Source organism: Xenia sp. Carnegie-2017, unplaced genomic scaffold (genome assembly GCF_021976095.1).
Source record: "Xenia sp. Carnegie-2017 unplaced genomic scaffold, XeniaSp_v1 HiC_scaffold_21, whole genome shotgun sequence".
Taxonomy (NCBI): domain Eukaryota; kingdom Metazoa; phylum Cnidaria; class Anthozoa; order Malacalcyonacea; family Xeniidae; genus Xenia; species Xenia sp. Carnegie-2017.
In genome coordinates this window covers 7,496,594-7,517,624 of record NW_025813484.1, presented here as the reverse complement: position 1 = coordinate 7,517,624, position 21,031 = coordinate 7,496,594, and the positions used below count along the sequence as shown (strand labels likewise).

General features: G+C 35.1%; 3 protein-coding genes across 5 annotated transcripts; 1 reads left to right on the top strand and 2 right to left on the bottom strand.

The window, feature by feature from the left end:
• Positions 1–75: 75 nt before the first annotated feature.
• LOC124443602 (transforming acidic coiled-coil-containing protein 3-like) lies at positions 76–7,020 on the bottom strand. Of its 2 annotated transcripts, XM_046994079.1 has the most exons (23): positions 6,958–7,020; positions 6,707–6,866; positions 5,882–6,043; positions 5,677–5,717; positions 5,432–5,571; positions 4,985–5,053; positions 4,796–4,882; positions 4,575–4,631; positions 4,420–4,476; positions 4,237–4,299; positions 4,019–4,080; positions 3,462–3,543; positions 3,317–3,377; positions 3,053–3,221; positions 2,496–2,606; positions 1,562–1,630; positions 1,396–1,484; positions 1,220–1,263; positions 1,015–1,082; positions 853–945; positions 659–765; positions 450–570; positions 76–280 (listed from the first exon to the last, which is right to left on the bottom strand). In XM_046994079.1, exons 2-23 carry the CDS (start codon positions 6,863–6,865, stop codon positions 218–220), a joined length of 1,974 nt encoding a protein of 657 aa, XP_046850035.1. In that variant the 5' UTR covers position 6,866; positions 6,958–7,020; the 3' UTR covers positions 76–217. The 2 variants fall into 2 exon arrangements, with proteins under 2 accessions (XP_046850035.1, XP_046850036.1); XM_046994080.1 differs by lacking the exon at positions 6,958–7,020 and having other exon boundaries at positions 6,707–6,875.
• Positions 6,949–15,281, top strand: LOC124443604 (xaa-Pro aminopeptidase 1-like). Of its 2 annotated transcripts, XM_046994082.1 has the most exons (24): positions 6,949–7,579; positions 7,782–7,845; positions 7,959–8,063; positions 8,142–8,182; positions 8,265–8,316; positions 8,427–8,449; positions 8,558–8,684; positions 8,919–9,014; positions 9,100–9,181; positions 9,802–9,961; positions 10,419–10,463; positions 11,012–11,098; positions 11,321–11,371; positions 11,447–11,505; positions 11,588–11,665; positions 12,121–12,192; positions 13,104–13,164; positions 13,331–13,400; positions 13,517–13,621; positions 13,687–13,752; positions 13,881–13,957; positions 14,068–14,115; positions 14,197–14,247; positions 14,605–15,281. In XM_046994082.1, the coding sequence occupies exons 1-24, from the start codon at positions 7,460–7,462 to the stop codon at positions 14,722–14,724; spliced, it is 1,860 nt and encodes a 619-aa protein (XP_046850038.1). In that variant the 5' UTR covers positions 6,949–7,459; the 3' UTR covers positions 14,725–15,281. The 2 variants fall into 2 exon arrangements, with proteins under 2 accessions (XP_046850038.1, XP_046850039.1); XM_046994083.1 differs by lacking the exon at positions 14,197–14,247.
• Positions 14,450–21,029, bottom strand: LOC124443605 (protrudin-like). Its single transcript, XM_046994084.1, has 14 exons — positions 20,586–21,029; positions 19,907–19,974; positions 19,283–19,413; positions 19,119–19,177; positions 18,897–18,956; positions 18,307–18,342; positions 17,927–18,039; positions 17,694–17,803; positions 17,488–17,574; positions 17,226–17,247; positions 16,992–17,048; positions 16,863–16,912; positions 16,239–16,320; positions 14,450–15,447 (listed from the first exon to the last, which is right to left on the bottom strand). Exons 1-14 carry the CDS (start codon positions 20,711–20,713, stop codon positions 15,365–15,367), a joined length of 1,086 nt encoding a protein of 361 aa, XP_046850040.1. The 5' UTR covers positions 20,714–21,029; the 3' UTR covers positions 14,450–15,364.
• Positions 21,030–21,031: the final 2 nt, after the last annotated feature.

The window sequence follows — 21,031 nt, the reverse complement described above, 5'->3', positions numbered from 1 at the left end:
TAATCTCCTAGCAATAAAACTGACCATAAATTGTCCCGATAGCGATAAAACTAGCAACAAAGCAACGATTACCAATTTAACTGACAATGCAATTGCATTATTTTTTGATTGAAAATACACTATTTTTGTAATAAATTGGTACAATTATTGTATTTATAGAAATATACATATGGGATTCAAATATCTAAATACTAATGACTATGTACAAGAGTTCCATCTATCGACCAACTTTGCTTATTAGTTCGTCACAAATGGCTGTCAACTCTTTGTTTTCGCTTGTCTAACAAAAAATGACACGAAGGCAATAATAATGGCATTTGAATGAAACTGGATACTAATAGACACCCAAAAGTACATCAGAAAGAGCTCCTCGCATCAAAATTGACGGCGTGTTGACTCTTTCAAAAAAGGAGTGTAAATCATAATTAGTAAGCTTGAAATTCACATACCTTTTGATCGAGATTTTGTTGCAAAGATGAAATTTTCGTTTTCTCTCGTTTTAGAGCTGCCTGAAGGCAGGCTACCTCTTTATTAAACGTCGTCTGAACCCGATTTATTTCAACATTTGCCCTGCACAATTCAAGAATATAAATTATCAAAATACATGCATAGTTGCTCAAGTTATGAGTGACAGTACTCATTATAACTGTACACTCACTCTTGCAATTTTTGCTCGGCATGACCTTTCAAAATTTGATATTTTTTATCAGCATTCTTGACATCTTCCTGTAAATCTTTAACCACCTTCTTCAAGACCTCTTCATTCTAGAAAATAACACAACAACTTTTTAACAAATATCTCCGGGACATGTATTTCACAAGTTCATAAAAAACATACAGTGTATTCCATACCTTTTGATATGACTCCACAGCCGTTTTGAGCTTTCCAAATTTTTCATGAAGATGAGCGAAAGACTTTTCTGTATTATTCAAGTCTCTTTGAAGCTGATATTAAAAGAATAAAACTGAGAAAAGTCCATGCGAGTTCGAAAAAGTGAATACATCAGTTTTTACTTGATCTCGTTCCTGTACAATTTCAGCGTTCGACTTTTCTTGTTTACTTTGTTCTGTTTCTCGGTCTTCTACAAGAAACGTCAGATTCTAGCATGAAATTCTTGTACGTCTCAATTCACATCCTTGTATTTTCCACTTGAGACTGGCTAGGCAAAACAATAACAAAAAAATTTTAATGAAATTGTTAAAGGAATTTGACTCTTACTTATCATTTGTGCCATCGTTTGTTCATACTCCATCATGAGGGTTCTAAAGAGAAAACAAATTCGTGAAAAGAAACTATAATTATAAAATCACATACTTGCTAAAATTCTACGTGAATTTGACAAAGAAACCAACGAAAGAAACAGAGGTCGAACATTGATTGCGTGAACACCTTACTTGATAACTTTATTTTCATCTAGCAGTTTCTTTCTTTCGTCGAGTAACTTTTCCAACTCAACTTCGTGTAAGTTGTTCTGAAGATTTAACTATACACAACGGTAGTTTTGGATTAGCAAAGTTCATTACATTCAAATGAGAGCGAGGCATTCATCCTAAGCCTCACCTCGCTTTGCATTCTTTCTTTCTCTTTATGTACAGCTCTGTCTAAATCTGTTTTCGAGAACTGCAATGGCTATAACAATACACATAAGATTATAAGAAATATAAAAGGCAGGAGTGACAACAGGACTATAATCCACGAGAATGCTGTTTTACGCTTCGCTATTCCGTTATAAAAATGCTTATCACAGATCCTCTAAAGCTTCCAGGTCACCAGAGGAGAATCAAGAAATAACACACACAACATCCGATTTTAAAAGGTTATGTTGACGAATTAGGATGGCAGCAAATTTGAATTAGAAAAAGATCGCATAATATAAACAGACATGAAACAACTTATACATGCCAATAATATCAATTTAACACCTAAACCCCATGGAAACAATGACAAAACGTTTGCAGTGCGTTGAACTCACTGCAACAGGTGATTGAGCTTGAAGATCTTTCGCCTGGTCGCGTTTTTTTCTATTGGCGGTGTCAAAACAAAAAATCCAATTAAGAAATTTTAGCATCATCTATTGGATTCGAATTTTACCACATTTTAAAAAAATATGACGATCTAGTATCTCTTATTGGCGAAAGGACAAAAGACATCGATGGTCAACAATTAAATGAAATCAAGAACACCAGTTGCCACCGCCAGTCAAAACAATCCTTAAATAATGGAATTCCAAAATATCACACAAACGCCAATTGGCGAGACGACAAAAGACATCGATGGTCAACAATAAAATCAAATCAAGAACACCAGTTGCCACCGCCGCTCAAAACAATCCTTAAATAATGGAATTTATCACACATACTCCAAGTAGTCGTGTAATAATTACATTACATGTTAATTAAAACAAACCGTGTGATAAACCATTTCGTGTTCTTTAACACAAACCGTGTGATATTTACGTAGATGTTTCCTAAAGTATAATGACCTCTATACATACCTGTACTAGAGAGGTATCGCTGCTCTGCTCGTTCATAGTAGATTCAACAACACTGTCTTCGTTTGAATTAGGACTTTCTTCATTTATGTTTTTATTTTCGCACACCTCTTCCTATTCAAACATAAAAATATGAATGTAGAAACTAAAACAAGAAAGTGGAAGACAACATGGAACATATCAACACGTCGCTACGATAACGCATCTCTTTCGTCGACGACTAATCATAATCATAGCCATAGACCTGTAATTCTCACTCCAGCCTAAACCCTCAACCTAGTCCTCCATAATCACAGCAAACCGAGGTCGGACGTTACGTATGCAAAGCCTATGTACTTTTCGAACAGTCGTCCGAGTCTTTCAGTTGTCTCTAGATCGCAAGCCTATAGGACGAAGATCCATCCACACCGCTGAAACTCAATTGAGACAACTCAAAACGACTTTTTGAGAACAAGCCTTAAGAGACATGAAGATAAAAGCTTGTTCGAGAAATTCACACAACAACAATCCTCGGTTCAACAAATTATAGATGCGTTTGGTAAAAAAAAAAAACAGAGAACCTCATTCTTATTGGGTGAAAAGGAAAATGGATCAACATGGACAACAGGGGATGTCATTGCGTTCTCCTCCGCATTTTCGACATTTTCAGATCGATCAAGCAAATCCCGGCGGGATACGACTGATTTGGCAGGTGGTGTATCCATTCCTAGCAACAGATCATCGCTGGACCTAAAAATTTCATGAAATTAGATATAATAAAAACAGAATCTTACAATGATTACGGAAACTATAGAATACGGTGTGATAAGTTTAGATTAACTTACAAAGCTGATGAACCTTGAAACAATAAGTCGGACGGTTTGATTGTCGGTGCGTCCAATGATTCTGCATCGAAAAAGAAGAACTTTAATCAGGAATAAAATACGTTACCTGAGTCTAATTTTGCATTGTAGAAGACCACGTACAAACCTTGATCACTCTGCTTGTTTGGTTTTCTAGCTTGTACAAGAGGATCGAACTTCACGTACAGAGACTGTCTTGCTAATTCACTCTACATCGCAGATTTCATTTTAATGTAAGATTTTTCACAATATATAAACGGCTTATCTTTCATAACAATCTACATGTACGTTGTTGACGAAAGTCGAAGTCAGCTATCGAAAGAATGTTGAAATAACACATGCATTTATGTATTTTTCACCACACAAAAAAAGCCTTCTGATTAGAAATTCTTAAACACGTACGCAACACATACAAAATATAGCATATACTGTACCTTCGGCGTCGCTCGAAGTTTAAAATCAAACGCAAGCGAAATTCATGAAACATTAATAATTAATGATGAACAAAAACCAAGAATATTAGTGCATAAAAAGTTAGCTAAATAATACAAGCACATCCCATAAATAATACATTGAATACGAAGTAAAAGTCATTTGTAGAAACGTCGTTCTATAGCTGTTTGAATCGATGCATCATTGATGAAAGCATGATATGGTGTTGGTGTACAGCGTTCATATTTTTACCTCGAATTCTTCACTGTTTATATTTCCACATTTCTCAAGAAAATCCAAATCCAAGCTGAATTCTACAAAAAAACAACAACAACATGCTCGTCATGTAAGTAATTGTTTATTTCAACGTATATTTTTAACGTCCTGCTGAACTGAATAAAATCCGTTATTCACGGAAAACGCGCTCTGACAAAACAAATAATTATGTTGGGCAAAAACAGCTGCTAAACCTGTAGCTTGTTTGAAAGAACTCTCATCCAAATTCACGCCATCATATTCGTGAACTTCAGAATCTATAAAAAATACAAAAATAAACGCAATTAAATTGGAAATCATCAAATAACCAGTCTCTTTTTTTGATAAAGATACTATCTCAAATTTCTAATAACACGTAGCAAGAAACTTCGAAATACCGGCCGCTTTCTCGTTTCCATCTGCGTCTGTCACCTCTTTCACAGTTTCATCTAATACTAAAAATATGTCGCCAATAAGTCGGCATTTTTTCATCATTTTCATCGTTTTAACACTTTAAACGTACGACAGTTTGTAAAAGACATGGCGCACTTACTAGAGTCTGAAAACTTTGATGAATCGACGACGGCTTCCTTCACTGTGACATTAAGATCTAAAAAACGAGAATTTCATGAGACATCCTTCATATTAAATTCTCAGTTTTATCGTGCCACTTTTCCAAGGATGTGAAGCAGTCTGTGAAACATTATGCTGAATGGTGCGGTGCTTCGTTGGTTATGAGCCAAAGCGATTGTAAAATGAAAATTTTTCGTATACCTTCGGAACTTTTATCAAATTCAGACAATGTATTTTCTAAGCATGATTCGTCATTGACAGATGTTTCTTTAATTGTAGTATCAAATTCTACGGTAAAAACGAAGATGAATGTTGCATCACACAAAGGCAAATTTAACAAAATATGCTCACACTTAATCAACACATCATTATGAAGATATTAATTTTTACCAGTACACGAGTTTATGAAATCATGATCTCCTTTAACTTCGCCATTTTCCACCATTTCGGACTCATCAACTGAACAGAAGAAACAATTGTCAAGAAAGCATTTAAAAAAGGCTACTGTGTTGCTTTATTTTAGAAACTCATATAGTCGGCTAAATGTCTTACATACAATTTGTAATATTTGCTATCCAGATGAACCTAAACATAGTTCAGTCTCTATTCATTATATAAGTTTTCATCACATTCTTTTTCTTTTTGTTTGCAAAAACAAAACTACATAGCACTTGATGAATAAATTTGTTAATTTCTACCCATGGTCTTCTCCCACGAGCAAAGTAACTTACTTTATTAAAATAAGTCGCTATGTTTTCATTTATTTATATCTAAAATTGTAGTCTTGTGGAAAAGCAGCAAAAGTAGATAGCCCCAAATTCAAAAGTAAATACATACTTTGTATATCATCCTTCCCATTGGCTATCACATCTTTTTCTTCTTCACAAACAACTTTTTGTCCTGAAAGACTGGTTTCAATATCATAGTTAACATCACGGTCTTTTACAATCCCATGATCCTCGGCAGTTTCATCCATCCTATAATTGCAAGCAACACGATCTAACACTGTAGCGTACAAGAGTGGACTTTTAACAAAACAATTCAGTAACAAGTCGGATGCATGTTGCTTGACGTTAACTTACGTGAAAATTGGAAGATTGTTGATGATCTTTGTCACAATTTCCTGTGGCAACAAAAACCAACATGATTAAAAAACAATTACAAAAATCATTCATGTATTGAACACCAAGAAATGATGAAAAGACATCAAAACATTCGGAAAAAGTCCACGACTACTGGTTATCAATTATCAAGCCTCATTAATGCATGGTTTTAAGTAGCAATCACCTTAGCAAATTCACCATACAAAATATGGTCTTCTTTGGTGAGAATTTGGGTACGTTCTATCCACAGTTCCTCTTCATCCAACTTACGAATTTCTTCCCACAAATCGCGATGCTTGTCGGTGACAGATGACTTCAGAAGTGGAGTACTTGGAAAAATGCCAACCTGTGTTAGAATTTAGAAAAGAAAAATCAAGTTTATATAAGTCGCATAAACCAATTTGAAATCACCTATTTCTTGATAATTTATTTAATTAAGCAAGTGCGATGTAATCAATCAATACAAATTCACAATAAAGTAAATGTTCATGTACAATACATAAATATTTTTGGTAAATAAACATGGCACTCCACAACTACTGAATAAGAGAAGGTACAACTTATGTATTATGGTATCATTCCAAAGAGTATGGTGATGGGTTGAATACACTTCATGAGAAAAACATTCTTCACACTTGACATAATAAACATTGGGAAATCTTTTACCAATGTCATTTTTTCAAACATACAATGACAAAATGTACTTCTAGAGAAGTTCTTTAAAGCGCGTTGATCGAAATAAACATCAATGTTAAATTACATTTCAATGACCTCTAACTTGTAATAAAAAATCTCACCATAAAACTAAGTATTTCGCTGTAAAACCTGACTAGATTTGCACCCATATTTTGTAAATCTTCTCTTACAAAGTGCACTAGTCAAAAACGTACTTGTCCAATTTTATACCGAGTTAAAATAAAACTGACAAAAACAAGAGTTCAGTTAGATATAATGGTAGAGAAGAACAGCAAAGTTCAATAAATCATTAACTATATATTGTACTTTTCACCTTAGATTCTAGACCCTTGCCCAGGCAAGTGAGGTTTCTCTCAGTCAGTGGTGAATGTGGACCTTTACTCTCGTCGTGTGAACTGCCACTTGACAAAATTGGCGAGCAAATAATTCCGTCAAATATATTTTCTTTCCCAGTCGGCTTTGGTTTTTCCATACTGCACAATAAAATGAACTGTTACGGAAAACTTTTCATAGAATTTTTAATGGGATTTTTCATTTGAAAGATAATAGAATTTTGAATCTTACCATTATATCTTCAACCGTCTTTCGCCATCGTTTCCAGACTCCGCCCAGGATCATCGCTCACGATGTGCTTCCACTTTTTATGAAAAATGAAAAAGAGTAACTGATGCATTTTATTCAATATTAGGTTAATGTATTATTTTTTGTATTTTACTCATATGACTTACGAAAAAATATTTACCTCTGAGAATAATTGAATGTATTGTATTTCATAATTCATTTCTACGTAAAACTTAGAATCGTGACTTTTAAGTTTAAGGGTCAACTTTTTTTGTTAAATACATAAACGCTTCAGTTAATTTATTGTTTCAGTCATCTGTCATGCAAACAACAAAATACTGCTTTCAATTCCGAGAAACGAAGAATATAATACAAGATGACATTATTTCCATACGAAGACGCGAAGCCGATTTCATTTTTCAAAATCTTTTCTTTTAAAGTTTTACGCACCCAGAGAGGGTAGTACTTTTTCATACTTCCCCAACAATCAAGCTTTTAACTTCCAATGCAAATGGCTAAATCGACGGGTGAAATATTGAAGAAACTGCGAGCAGTAATGAAGAACAAAGCATACGTTCCCGAAATCTTCTCAGCTTACATTGTACCGAGTGGAGACGCTCATCAGGTATGTAGAATATGTCCATGCAAGTTATGGAAGCTGTGTACATTTTCAATTTCAACAGTTGAGAGAGTTCAACAGGAATGATAACTACGATACATGAAAGAAGTGAAGCATTAGATTTTGTCTTCTTCACATTAAATACTGTTTCTAACAGTTTGAATACTCTATGAAACAATCTATGTGATGGACAATTTTATGTCTTCAGAGTGAGTACATTGCCCCATGTGACAGCAGAAGGGAATTTATTTCTGGATTCAGTGGCTCAGCAGGTAAAGAAACTGCTTCAGAAAGTTCTTAGGGATACTTTGTACAGTTGCACATTCCTTCATGTTCGTATCATGTATGAATCCAGTCAATCTACTTTAACTTTACCGACATATAGGAACAGCTGTAGTGACAGAAAACAAAGCCCTATTATGGACAGATGGTCGCTACTTTTTACAAGCTCAAAAACAGCTTGACAACAATTGGACTTTAATGAAAGACGGTAGTTATAATAATGGAAGCAAAAGCATACGCATGTCACCATTCTTAATCTTCCAATTCCCCTCGTCAAACATTTAAGGAATCAAAGACACTCCAGCTATAGAAGACTGGATTGTTAAGGTAAAGAAAAATAAAGTCAGCAAATTTAATAACTGCATATTTTCAATCCAGAGCATTCATTTACTATGTATAAATCACATAGGAACTCAAAGCTAATAGCTTTGTTGGAGCTGATCCATGGTTGATGTCATTTGGTACGTTGAAATTTTCATATACTTTCTAAAATGTTGTGAATGATACAGCAAAATTGCTGCTGTATCCTCAAATGTTTTAAGAATCACTAACTTGCATGTTTCATTTCTAGAAAAATGGGAAAACATAAGAAAGGTAAATTGGAGATTGGCTAATCAACTGAGGGCTGCAATGATACAGATGGCATTTATTTTAAAAACACATATATAAACATGCTGCTCACTAAATGTGCTGTGTCTCTAGAAACTGAAACATTACGGAATATATTTGGTGAAGTCAAATGAAAATTTGGTGGATATCGTCTGGCGAGAATATGGCAAACCAGAGATGCCTAATGATTGTGTGTTCATCCAACCTCTGAGCTATTCAGGTAAACTAATTTGCTGGCATTAAAGTTTGGACATCAAGCCAGTATTCGGTAAAGCTGACCTCATATTGCTTTTGCAATTCATTTGGTTTTAGAGACTACAGTCCAAAAATAATGAATATATGCTTATGTTCAACAAACTCTAAATTATTTTTCTCCTTAACTCCCCGATGATTAACTTAAAGTCGTAGTTTAACCGTAAATGATCCATGCAAGTCAACTAATTTCTGTGTTTAGGGCAAAAATGGAAAGAAAAAGTTTTGCGTGTTCAAAGGAAGATGAAGGAAAAGAGTGTCATCGCTGTTGTGTTGACAGCTTTAGATGAAATAGCATGTAGGTCAATGGAGAAGTTAGCGTGTTTATTTAAATTTCATGTATTTGGATACAGCGGAAAAAGTGGGCTTTTTTTGTTTCCTAGGGTTGTTTAATCTACGTGGATCAGACATCGCTTACAATCCGGTGTTTATGGCTTATGCAATTGTCACGTCTAAAGAGGCTTTGTACGTTTATTACTATGAGATCATTAACTTCGCTTAATGGAGCAACGCACTTATTTAGCTGAAAATGTCACTTGGAAATGACTGCATTTAGAAAAGAGTGCATGGGAAACATTGTGTATGCTGACTAAATAACTAAATACTTAATTTATGACAACAAAAAGCAAGAAAAAGATCCTTAAAAAATTAAGCAAAACAATGCAACAAAAGAGCATTGCATGGTAGCGAAAAGTATCAGTTAGATTGTTGTAAGGTTGACGATGATTCTGGGTTTAGAAGATAGCAGTGAAATGAAACTGTCATTGCAAAACAACGAGGTTCTGTTCCTTGAAAGTTCTTAGCTTAGCGCCAATTAAGTGAGACTTAGGCGGTCTTAAATAGTAAAAAAAAGTGACAGAGAAAAAGTGTTCATTCAAAAACATTCAAAAAGTGACAAAGAAAAAGTGTTCATTCATAAAGTTAAATGTTGGAACCCGGGATTATCGTTACCCCAACCTTAGCGATAGCCGTGCTAAAACATCAATCAACAACGACAGTAACATTGACTTTTCGTCATGACTTAAAACACCATTTATTATGTTTTAAATTTCGCTGGTTGAATTCCTCTTCCTGATTCGATATAGCTTGTTCATCGATGATTCAAAGCTTAGTGAGGATATCTATGAGCATTTGGGAATAGCAGGTGGTAATCGTCATTCGGAAGTGACCGTAAAACTAAAATCATACGGTGATCTTGCCCGAGCAGTCGATCAGTTGGTGAACTTGTCTGATGGAAAAATTTGGGTAGGAAGTTTTTTACGAATTAAGTGTTATAAAGTAAAAGGTTTGATCCCGGGGATAGCGTTAGCTACATGTTTGTACATGTATATCGTCCATGTCGGTAGAGTTCTGAGAAGGACTGTTAGTGTTGACTGACTTAGCGGTAGTCATCTTCAGAGCCAAGTCTTCATTACTCCACCAACCTGGACGATCTTCATTCACAAACATTTAAGTAGGTGTTTGTGGAACATGTTTCAAATTATATGAAACCAAAAATCATCCTATCAAATGTTTAAAACCTTAACCTTCAACAGTAACAGGATAAGGGCAAGGTCTACCACCGAAATGTCACTAACAAATAGTGTCTTACTACGTCTTTTAACCACGTATAGTTTGTCTTTGAAAGATGTTCAAGAAACACACAGGACTCGCTAAAGTTTTGACTTTCCTTAGCATGAACCTTACAAATTTATGTTTTTAGATAAGCCGATCATCTAGCGCTGCTTTGAACATGTTAGTTCCCAAGGTAAATTCCTTAATAGATCATCTATGTTTATAAAATAAAAACAATAAAACGCGTGCGGTGATTGGTCTAGACTCTAGAGCCGTGTTTGCATTAGGCTGTGCTGAAAACATCTGAGCTCAACCAATCAAATCAATCAAAACAATCAATCAGTCAAAGAGAATTTGCTAATCGATCATGAATACTTTTGAAATTTTTGTCTTTTTCCCATTATTGTTATTGTATAAAAGAAATAAAAGATGCTTTTCGTGTTTGCCCTGGCTTAACCTCGGACACGTTTGTGAGAACTCTCGAGCATGTGCAACCCTCGACCTTCGGTCTCGGGCTTGCACTGATCAGCTCTCGAGTTCTCCCAAAGGTCTCCTCGGTCAAGCATAAGCCTGTGCAAACACATTAAACATCTTTTATTTTTTAATTGTTCCCCAAGATAAGTTCCATAACTTTAATTCACATCGAAGTAATGCTTATAGTTTTGTGCTTGAATCCTACTGTTCTTACTTTTTACGTATATATTTCAATATGTAGGTTGCTTTTCTAATATACATGTTTAGAACAGAAGAGTAGCAGAAATGTCACCAGTTGCTAGACTCAAGGCGATCAAGAATCCTGTCGAAATTCGTGGAATGAAAAATGCTCATGTAAGTCAATTGGCACCATACAAATAAATATAACAATAGATACTATATGTTATATTCATTTCAATGATTGGCACAAAATGATCACAAAACCTGCGATTGGGCATCAGTATTGCTTTTCATTGCTCATTTGCGCAACTGCCAATTGATCTTCCGTGTAAAGTTATGTAACTTAGAAACACGTTGCTGGAATATGCACCGAAGTCGTTCTCTTGTTTACTGCAGATAAAAGACGCAACCGCTTTGTGTCAATTTTTTTGCTGGTTGGAAAAAGAGGTAAGCCATCTCGTCCACGTCTATAGGAAAGTTTTCAACTCTTTCGAAATGAAACGCATTTCTTGTACTCGCAAGGTACCAAAAGGAAAACAAACTGAGATAAGCGCGGCAGAAAAACTGGAAAGTTTTCGACGGTATGTTGCGATCATTGTCGTAAACGGTGACAGAAATGACGATTAAATAGCCATCACTGTGTGTTTTGTTGCCATTTTAAAGTGAGCTGGATGATTTTGTAAGTCTGAGCTTTGCAACTATATCGGCCTCAGGACCCAACGCAGCTATAATTCATTACAGGTATTTATACAATAAACAGAATAAAACACGTGTGGCGATTGGTCAATAGCCGTGTTCGCATTAGACTGGGCAAACCGATCTGAGCTCGACCAATCAAATCAATTAACCAATCAAAGAGAATTTGCAAATCAATCATGAATACATTTTATAGGAAAATCAAAACGTTTGTTTGAAATTTGTCCATTTCGCATTTTTTCTTATTTTATAAAAGAAATACAAGATGTTTTTCGTGTCTCAACCTTCGGTCTGGGGCTTGCACTGATCTGCTCTCGAGTTCTCCCAAAGGTCTCCTCGGTTTGCATAAGCCAGTGCGAACACAGTAAACATCGCTTATTGCTTAAATTACTATCGTAAACAAACACAATTCATAATGTATGTTTAGGTAAATCACAGCTATATGAAGTGTATTCTACATTGGATAAGAACATGCTAAAAGTCATTTTATATACATACAGGCCTTCTGATAGCACAAATCGCAGACTCACTGTTGACGAAATGTACTTATGTGATTCCGGTGCGCAATTCAGGTGCGTACCAACGAGTTGATTTGATTCGCGTAAACAATTTCATTGCATCCAATTATATTGATGCACGGCATGTGACCTCATCGAATTTCAACTTAACGTTCGTACGTAAGGAAGCCTTAACCATATAATTAATAAAACTCCATGTTGCAAGTTTTTCGAAGTTGATAAACCTTGGTAGTGCCGAGTGGAGTTTCAGATGTTAGTGTTGCCTGACGTTTCAACATCTAACTAGCGTTAGTCATCTACACTTAGAACCCGTTTACACGAGCCCGAGTTGACAGCCAGCACGGGTTGGTGTTACACCCCTGGTCAACCCGTCAATTAATAAGTTCCTATTAACGTTAACACGATAGCCGGGTCAATTTACCAACCCGGGCGCACCCTTGTCGAGACCTGGGTTTTCTTCATTTAAACCCGAGTTGGCTTGTCTTTGGCTGAGAATTGCTGACCCTGGTTGAAAATTCTGTTGTAGCCCGGATTCGTGTAAACATAAAAACCTATCGCAGTCTGACCCGGGTTAAATGTCCACCCCTGGCTCGTGTAAACATAACTCCTATTGTAGTCTGACCTGGGGCTCGTAAACATATCCAGTCTGACCCGGGTTAAATATCCACCTCTGGCTCGTGTAAACGGGACTTAATCCAATGACGATTGTGTTCTTTACACTGCATCGAGTTGACTCCGAAGATGATCACGGCTAAGAATGTCAAAACGTCTGTCGACATCAACATGAACAGTCCATCTTAGGACTGTATTGACCTGGTCAAACTACATTTCAAAAAAGATGCGATATAAACTAAATTTTATCTATTTTGCCATCCCTTGGATATATAAAACTATACCAATCTTATATCATAACCTGTAAACTGATATGACGAACTTTTATAACCACAATGACTTTTCGCATACAGAGATGGGACAACAGACGTTACTCGGACGTTTCATTTTGGAAAGCCAAGTGATCATCAAAAGGTCTGTTCGCGAAAATTTACACACACGTGAAAAAAAATACGAATCCACGCTATGGGCACGTGTATAGCAAATGATGTTCGACATGTAACATATTCGAGCGCTTGTTTGTTTTCCACAGAAAACGGGTCTGGGTAGAAAGGATCAATGCTGTTGTTTTTTGTTATAGAAATGTTTCACCCGTGTGCTGAAAGGCCATATAGCATTAGCAAAAGCTGTTTTTCCAAACAAAACAAAAGGTATAGTCAGTGACCGTTGTGGTTCAAAAAAATTATTCAATTTTCTATGAAATATTTTCTTAATCATGGTGAAATGAGGAACCAGCGTTCGCATTTATTATCAATTCATTGTTCAGGTTCTAGAATTGATTCATATGCAAGGTACAGTCTTTGGGAAGGCGGGTTGGATTACAGACACGGTACGGGACACGGAGTCGGAGCCTTTCTCAATGTACATGAAGGTACAATTATGTACAATTTAGGGTAGCGTTTAGTTTGCTAGTATTGACATGTTTTTTTGTTTAAGGACCTCAAGGGATTGGGACGCGAACTAATGACGAACCGCTGGAAGCTGGTGTTTTTGTTTCAGACGGTAACGAATCTGATGCATTGACTACAATAACAATATTATGATATTTTAGCATGTTAGAAAATGTCGAAACAGATGTCAAAATGCCAAAGTCGTACATGTTACAAGTTTAGCTTTTTTTATTTCCATAGAGCCAGGATATTATGAAGATGGCGCATTTGGCGTGAGAATCGAAAGCGTGATTTTAGTAATACCGGTGACTTTGGAGGTATTCAGCCTTCAAAATTATTTCAACCGAAACTTGATTGGTGTTGAAAATTTTCATAAACTTTTGCAATCTCCTTAAGTATAAAATAAAAACTGTATTTTTCGATACAGAATAACTTCATGGGAGGCGGATTCATTGGATTTGAGCCGGTAACTCTGGTAAGCGTCTTTACTTTATGCGCGTGCGCGAATATAAATAAATTGTTTCCGAATCTGTGTATTGCTATACGATTTATATAGTTTCCGATACAAACAAAAATGTTGGTTCCTTCAATGTTGACTCGTGATGAGGTAAACTGTGTAAAAAGCTCATGTTCATATAATGAAAACACATAGTTTTTGTACAATTACCTGTTTGATTTTCATATAACTATGGCAAAAAGTTTCGTAAAACTACCAGCATAATTTTCGTAAAATGGAAAATTAAAAATCGGCAACGAATTAATTTGATCTTATGATCACAGTTTACTACATTGTTAATAAACAAGCGATCTACGAAGCCAGATATTTATTAAAAAGACGAAATCATTTGTATTAGACTTGCATCAATAAATTAAATTACATAAATTATATTACATAACATTATATATGTTTGTCAAAATTGCTAAATTAGCGTACAAACAGGTTTTATTTAAATTATTCATTCAGGTTGATTGGTTAAATTACTACCACGAGAAATGCCGTGAAACTATTGGTCAAGTTCTGCTCGAGCAAGGCAAAATGGATGCGCACCGCTGGTTAGTGAAGGAAACTGAGCCTCTGGGTTAATTTATTTAAAACGATGCAATAAATAATGTTCATAACTAATTAATAAATATTTTTTACCACCTTTATAATTCTTTGCTTGCAAAAAGTCATTGATAAAACTAAAATGGTGGCAAGTTTAGACTTTTTAAGACTATAATCTGCAACGTTTCTCGTCATTTACAGCACTCGTACGAGAAAATCTCTCAAATGCAACAAACAATGCTTTCTTTTCGAAAACCTTGTCTTATGTACATTCACATCAATAACATCGATGTAATTTGCATTATAAAGTATCGACAATATCGATGTGATGTGCTTTAAGGTATTGATAGAATCGATGTAATTTGCATTATAAAGTATCGGTAAAATGGATGTGATATGCAATACCTAATCTGTAATATCGACAACCCAATAACGGATACCGATGATTCTCTTTCAATCCGCCAACATGGACGTATAAGAGAGAAGAATAATCTATAACCTTAAAAAGGTGTACTTACGGCTTGTGTTGATTGATCATTAATAAGTGTTATATCGATCTTGATGGAATAAAATGGATTTCACTACCTTTCCATTGACCATCGTTTGAACTGATATGTCAAGTGTCGCAGAAAGTAGTAAGAAATACATCTCCCCCCAAGTTTGTCCGCGTGGTTGTTCCTCAGTCGCCCGGTGCATTTTTAAGCCGCAGTTTTCCATAACAGCCATTACATACGAGCACGCGTTGATCACGTGATCCGGGAGCTAGGAAATTGAAGTTAATTTTTAATTTTACAATGCTGCATGTTTAAGTGTTCATAAAATCATACACTCGGTATTCTATAAAGTAAAATGGAACTGCACACATAACAATGATTATTATTATTATGTAAACATATTTTCAGAGAATGTAAAAAATTCAGTTAAAATACTGCTATTAACTTGTGTCCTCCACTAGAATTTAAATGAAATTACAAACGTTATTACACACGCAATCTAAAATAAAAATCTTAAATATGACAATCTGAAATTTAAAAACCAATCTAAATTCTAAAAAGAATGTAATACAAAATATTATTGACTTTAAGTGCAGTATAAAATTTTTTGAACTCTTCTTAATCCTCAACCGCGCGTATTTGTTTTGGAAGATCGTTGTACGTCTTTGCAGTGAAAAGTAAAAAGATTTCCTGTCATATTGGTGTTTAATGTTAGGAAGTTCGACTAAAATTGAATCGCTCCGAGTTCCTCTCCTATGACTGTTAGTTCTGAAATAGTCTCGAAAATTACTTGACCTTGTTGTCCGGACATTCTCTTACAGATTGAAAGATTTTCCGATGCATATTTTGACTCTGAAGATGACTACCGCTAAGGTTATCGAAACGTCAGTCAACAACAACAAAAACAGTCCTTCTCAGGACTTTACTAACCTGGACGATCATCATTTACAAACATGTAACGATACTCCCGGGTTCAAACCATTTACTTTATGCAAATTTTGTATTAATAAAGTCATATTCTCGGCACTCTATAAATTGTGGAATAGAAACTATACATACCTGTAACACCAAGGGCAGCCTTTTTAACACGATGCCTGCAGCATTTCGAGCAAAACTTATCACCGCATCTTCGACAGTACTTCTGTTAAAATAATCGAATAAATGCTGACACAAGACATAGCTGAGCGATATATCATATGGGACAATGCAGATTGGAAAAAAAGTGCGTTGACTTTATGGAAACCCTTATTGTTGAGCCCATTTTCACCAGACAACCTTACATGTTGCAGGGCCGCATTAAGGTTTTCTGCGCCTCTGGAAACTTATTGTGTTTGCCCCCTTCCCATATCACTGTTGTGCGCGTACGGATTTTATTTTTGGTCCATATTTTGCCGGCAGTTGCAGGTGTTTTTATCGTTGACTGATTATATTTATCTGAACAATATTCGTACTCGTATTGTGTAGTTGTTTTTTAAATTTCATCTCATTGTCGAAATAAAAATTTTCGGGCCCGAAAAATTCTGCAACAGTGAACCCGTTGGTTAATGGAACACCGACATAATCACAGAGCCTCGTGAAAATGGCAACCTTCAAAAGCGGACGAAATGTGACCACTTTTCTCATTAATACAAGTTGGCTATTCCCTTTTACACTATTTAAGTCGTTAAAGCAACTTTTGCTTACCCTTCTAGTCAGGATCGATGAAAAGGCAATATCGCATGCGACACAATTTCCTATTGAGTTAGACGCACATTTAAATTAAAGCAATTCTTTATTAATGAGGATATCTCAAGTCGAGAGAGTATAGCAAACCTTTTTTCAATTCTTGTCGTCGTTTTCTGTACTCGCTGATGTGAGACACGAAGGATTCTGAAAGTAAGATACAATGTCTTCCTTTAAATGGATGACACAAGTATTATTTATGCTTGAAATATAAATTGCAACGACGCAGTCAAGTTATGAACTGATTGCCATCAAAAAATCCATTTATTATTTGACAATTTGTGTGAGACAATCCCTTTGAGATAAATTGAAGACTAAACGTACTTGATTGTTTACCAGGATTGATCTGAAATAAAGAAGGCCATATTGTTTGAAATATTTTTGTCGTGTTCTTGATTCACTAAAATTTCCTAACGTACTGTAGTGATTATTACATGAAGTACACCCACCTTAGTAACCGCGCCTAGTTTGAGATAATTACTTATAAAGAGACATTTTGTAAATTTTAATTTAGTGTTGAGTAAAGCCTTATTTTGAAAGGTTATTCTTTGGTGTTTACTTGAATTCAAACTTCTACTTCACGTACATTATCTTCATCTTCAGTGTCTTCACCGCTTTGACTATCATCTTCATACGAACTAGTATCGCTGTCAATAGAACTGTTCGCATCGCACTGTATATAATAAAAAGATGAAATCTAAATTAAAATCATTTAAGTAACAAAATGTTCTTTTAATGCCCCTTTTAGCAATGTTCTCGTTAGCACAAAGGAAAAATACACGTTCTCTTTACCGAAATAGTTGGATTATCCACGCCATTTTCTTCTGAGCCCTTTTCCATTGCCTTACTCTCTTGCAAGGATTCCAATTGTGGCAAATCAATGTAAAGATTATCTGTGACTACTACAGAAAGAGTAGATATAATGAACGGACTACGCGCGTTTCAAAGCGTAAACTATTTCAATATGAAAATTATCGTTGGTAGAATTGAATGCACGGGAAAAATCTGAATTCGCAGGTACTTACCTTTTCTAAAGTCGTCGTTGTATAAAACAAAGTAGAGAAACGAAACGAGAAATATCAAAGAGAGTGGCACAACACTCGTCAATAGCATCAAAACGAATATGTAGCCAAGAAATCTGCAATTCATTCAATTAGTTAACTTATAATGGTGACAAAATACTGAAATACGTGGTATGCATGTAGAAAAATTAAATAGTAGATTGAAAAATGTGGAGCAAAGGAACAGAACCTGTCATGAATTCAATAAAAGAATTGTTAAAGTATGAAACTTAGAACGCCGTTTCTGACTCAAAAACAACATAGAAATCACAAAGTAAACTGTTCAGCAAGTTATTTTGATGGGAAAATCAAACAACGATTGCGGATCTTACGTTATTTTATACCTTGTTGTAAGCTTTGGATCTTTCCACAAAAAGACGCTAAAAAAGGATCGGAACACTGTGTATACTACGAAGTAAAGACTTAAGTTTTAAAATTTAACGATGCCTCCATTATAACTATAAACTAAAAATGTCAAATCCTTCCTACTTTTCAAGTAATAATTAAGTCAAATGATAAATACACAAAAGCCAACTAGATCTACTAGGACTGATGTCAAGGTAATTAGCTTGCTCAGTCCAATATTGGAAGCGAAATCATCTGAGCATGCGCAGTTGACTTGACCTTTTAGGTCAAGTTGACCAACTGTCTGAGTTCAAGGTCATTGCACCAACGAATTGTCTCTACTCTACTTGCACAACTTTCATAGTAATAAGCTCACTTAGTAACAAAGTGTTACATAAATCATCTGATTTGTACAGTCGAATGGACCTACTTTTTGAATTCATGGTCTTGGCAACAACCAAAGGTTTAATACAATGTAAGTAACAATACTTGCAACTTTGCAATAAAAACTGTTCATTTTGGGCTGAAAATGCTATGATAGAATAAGGCTTAAGACAGATTTCTTAAAATAACATTATCCAAACTATACCTTCGTATAACTGACATTTTTCTATGAGCAATGTCCATATAATATTGGATTTCACATAATCTACATAATCAAAACATGAGAAAGAATGAATGGCTTACTTTTTGCTCTCCCCCGTATGAAGTTTACAAATGATAAATAATATAAAAAAGTTACATGACAAATGATGTTTTGTTTGCAAAGTAACATGCTAATCAAGGCTGTTGGGTAAAAAAACCTCCTTACACTTTTATAAATCTCTTCAAATCTTTTCTTGATCTTTCAATTAGCTCTTGTTTACGTTTCTGCGATAGACAAATGAAAGGTCAGAAATTTTCAAGACTTCACAGTTACTTGATAACCATATTTTGAAACATACTGAACATCAGAGAATGAAATAACTAACTCACAAGATGTTGCTCTTCATTTTCAACTGCCATCACAATGATATGCCTGATTTGTTTCTGCTCTCCCAAACTTTTCATATAGGTACCAAGTAGTACAAGTGGAATGGGAAAGAGACCAAAAGCGAATAAAAACTCTAAAAACAATAACCAATTGAGTTAGCAGATCTCAAAAAAAGACCGAGAAAGAGATGGATGGATGCTGTGAACAGTGATATGAAGGCGATGGGTATAACGAGAGATATGGCGAGAGATAGAGACATTAGGCGTGGAAAAATTCATGGACCGGTCAACCCCCCTGGCGGGGATTAATACTGGCCGGTATACAAATGTTGTTTGTTTGTTTGTTTGTTAGCAGATCTCAAAAAAACCTGTGAAATGTATACTACAATGAAAGTTACTGGTCCAAAAGATGCATTAAGGTATATTGTAATAGTTAGGTTTTTCTATTCAAACAGATCTCTTTACATGATTACGCAACAACAAAACATAAAATGTCTCATCAAGTGCCTACACTACTATTGTGAAGAATAATTGTGCAAAATCTACCCACAAATTTTGGATGTTTTCACACTCAAAAGATACTGGTGTCATGACTTTGGTTATAAATCATTTATGCAACATACATACCTGGGAAATAGATGCACAGTGTCATTACAAAGACACAGAAAATGAATGAAACTGAAGGAACGTCCCATCTATATTAAATTATGAAAAAAATTTCACTCATTTTGAAGCAATAAAAGATGTAGAACATTGAATGTTATTTAAGGCAAATGCTCATTGCCTATTACAATTGTTTACTTATGTCACATATCAGGTTGAGTTTCCCATCTCAAAGTAAACACTATCTAAATTCTAAAATCTCATCATTTCCAAGAAGATGAATTAATTAACCAGAAATGGTAAATAAAATAGCAGCCAAGAATAAAACTCTAAGTACAGAGATTTTTGATGCCAATGAAATTGCTTTTTAAAATGCCATAACAGTTGAATAAAATATTGCCTTTTAAAAGAACTTTGTTGGCATAAGTCTTTATTCTAAGAATTCTTTAAGATGAACAATTGCAAACGTGTGACTAAACCCTCAAGTGCTTTATGTAAAAGCAGTCTTTTAAGGAGTTTTAATAGGTCCTTCGAAGTCATGAGTTAATATAATTTAACCAATTACAACAGTGAGAACGACGAAGTCAATTAATTGGAAATAGTGCAACAGTAAATCACTTCCACGTATGTTCAAAAAGTATGCACGTAACCTCCTGTCCTTCTACAATAAAGTATTTCGCAATTTATAATATAAACACCGTACCTTTTTAGTATTTTACTGGCTTCTAAAACGCTGTTCATGGCATTCAGATGTTCTTTTAACGTGTCATAAGAACTTAAAAACTGCCCAACATCAAACTCCGAGGATATTCGACTGGATCCCACAGTCATTTCTTTAGAAAAAGATATGAAGCAGGACGAGTGAGAAACTGTTTTTTCTTTCCGTATTCACATTCATTCATTCATTCATAGACGACTCAGTTTCATCTTTATTTATGAACTCGAAGTCTCGAACTCGAACCCATTCATTACAAGTAAACATTTATCATGCGGCAATCTCGTGACACAGCGTTCAAAAAGCGCAACTGATTGGCTGCTTTCACTATTCTGAGAAAAATTACTGAAACGCAGGGGAATGCTGGTGAAAAAAGGCGAATTTTCTCAGTTCTTTAGTGAAGTGTTGACGAAATCTGGCAAGTTTTCTCGAAC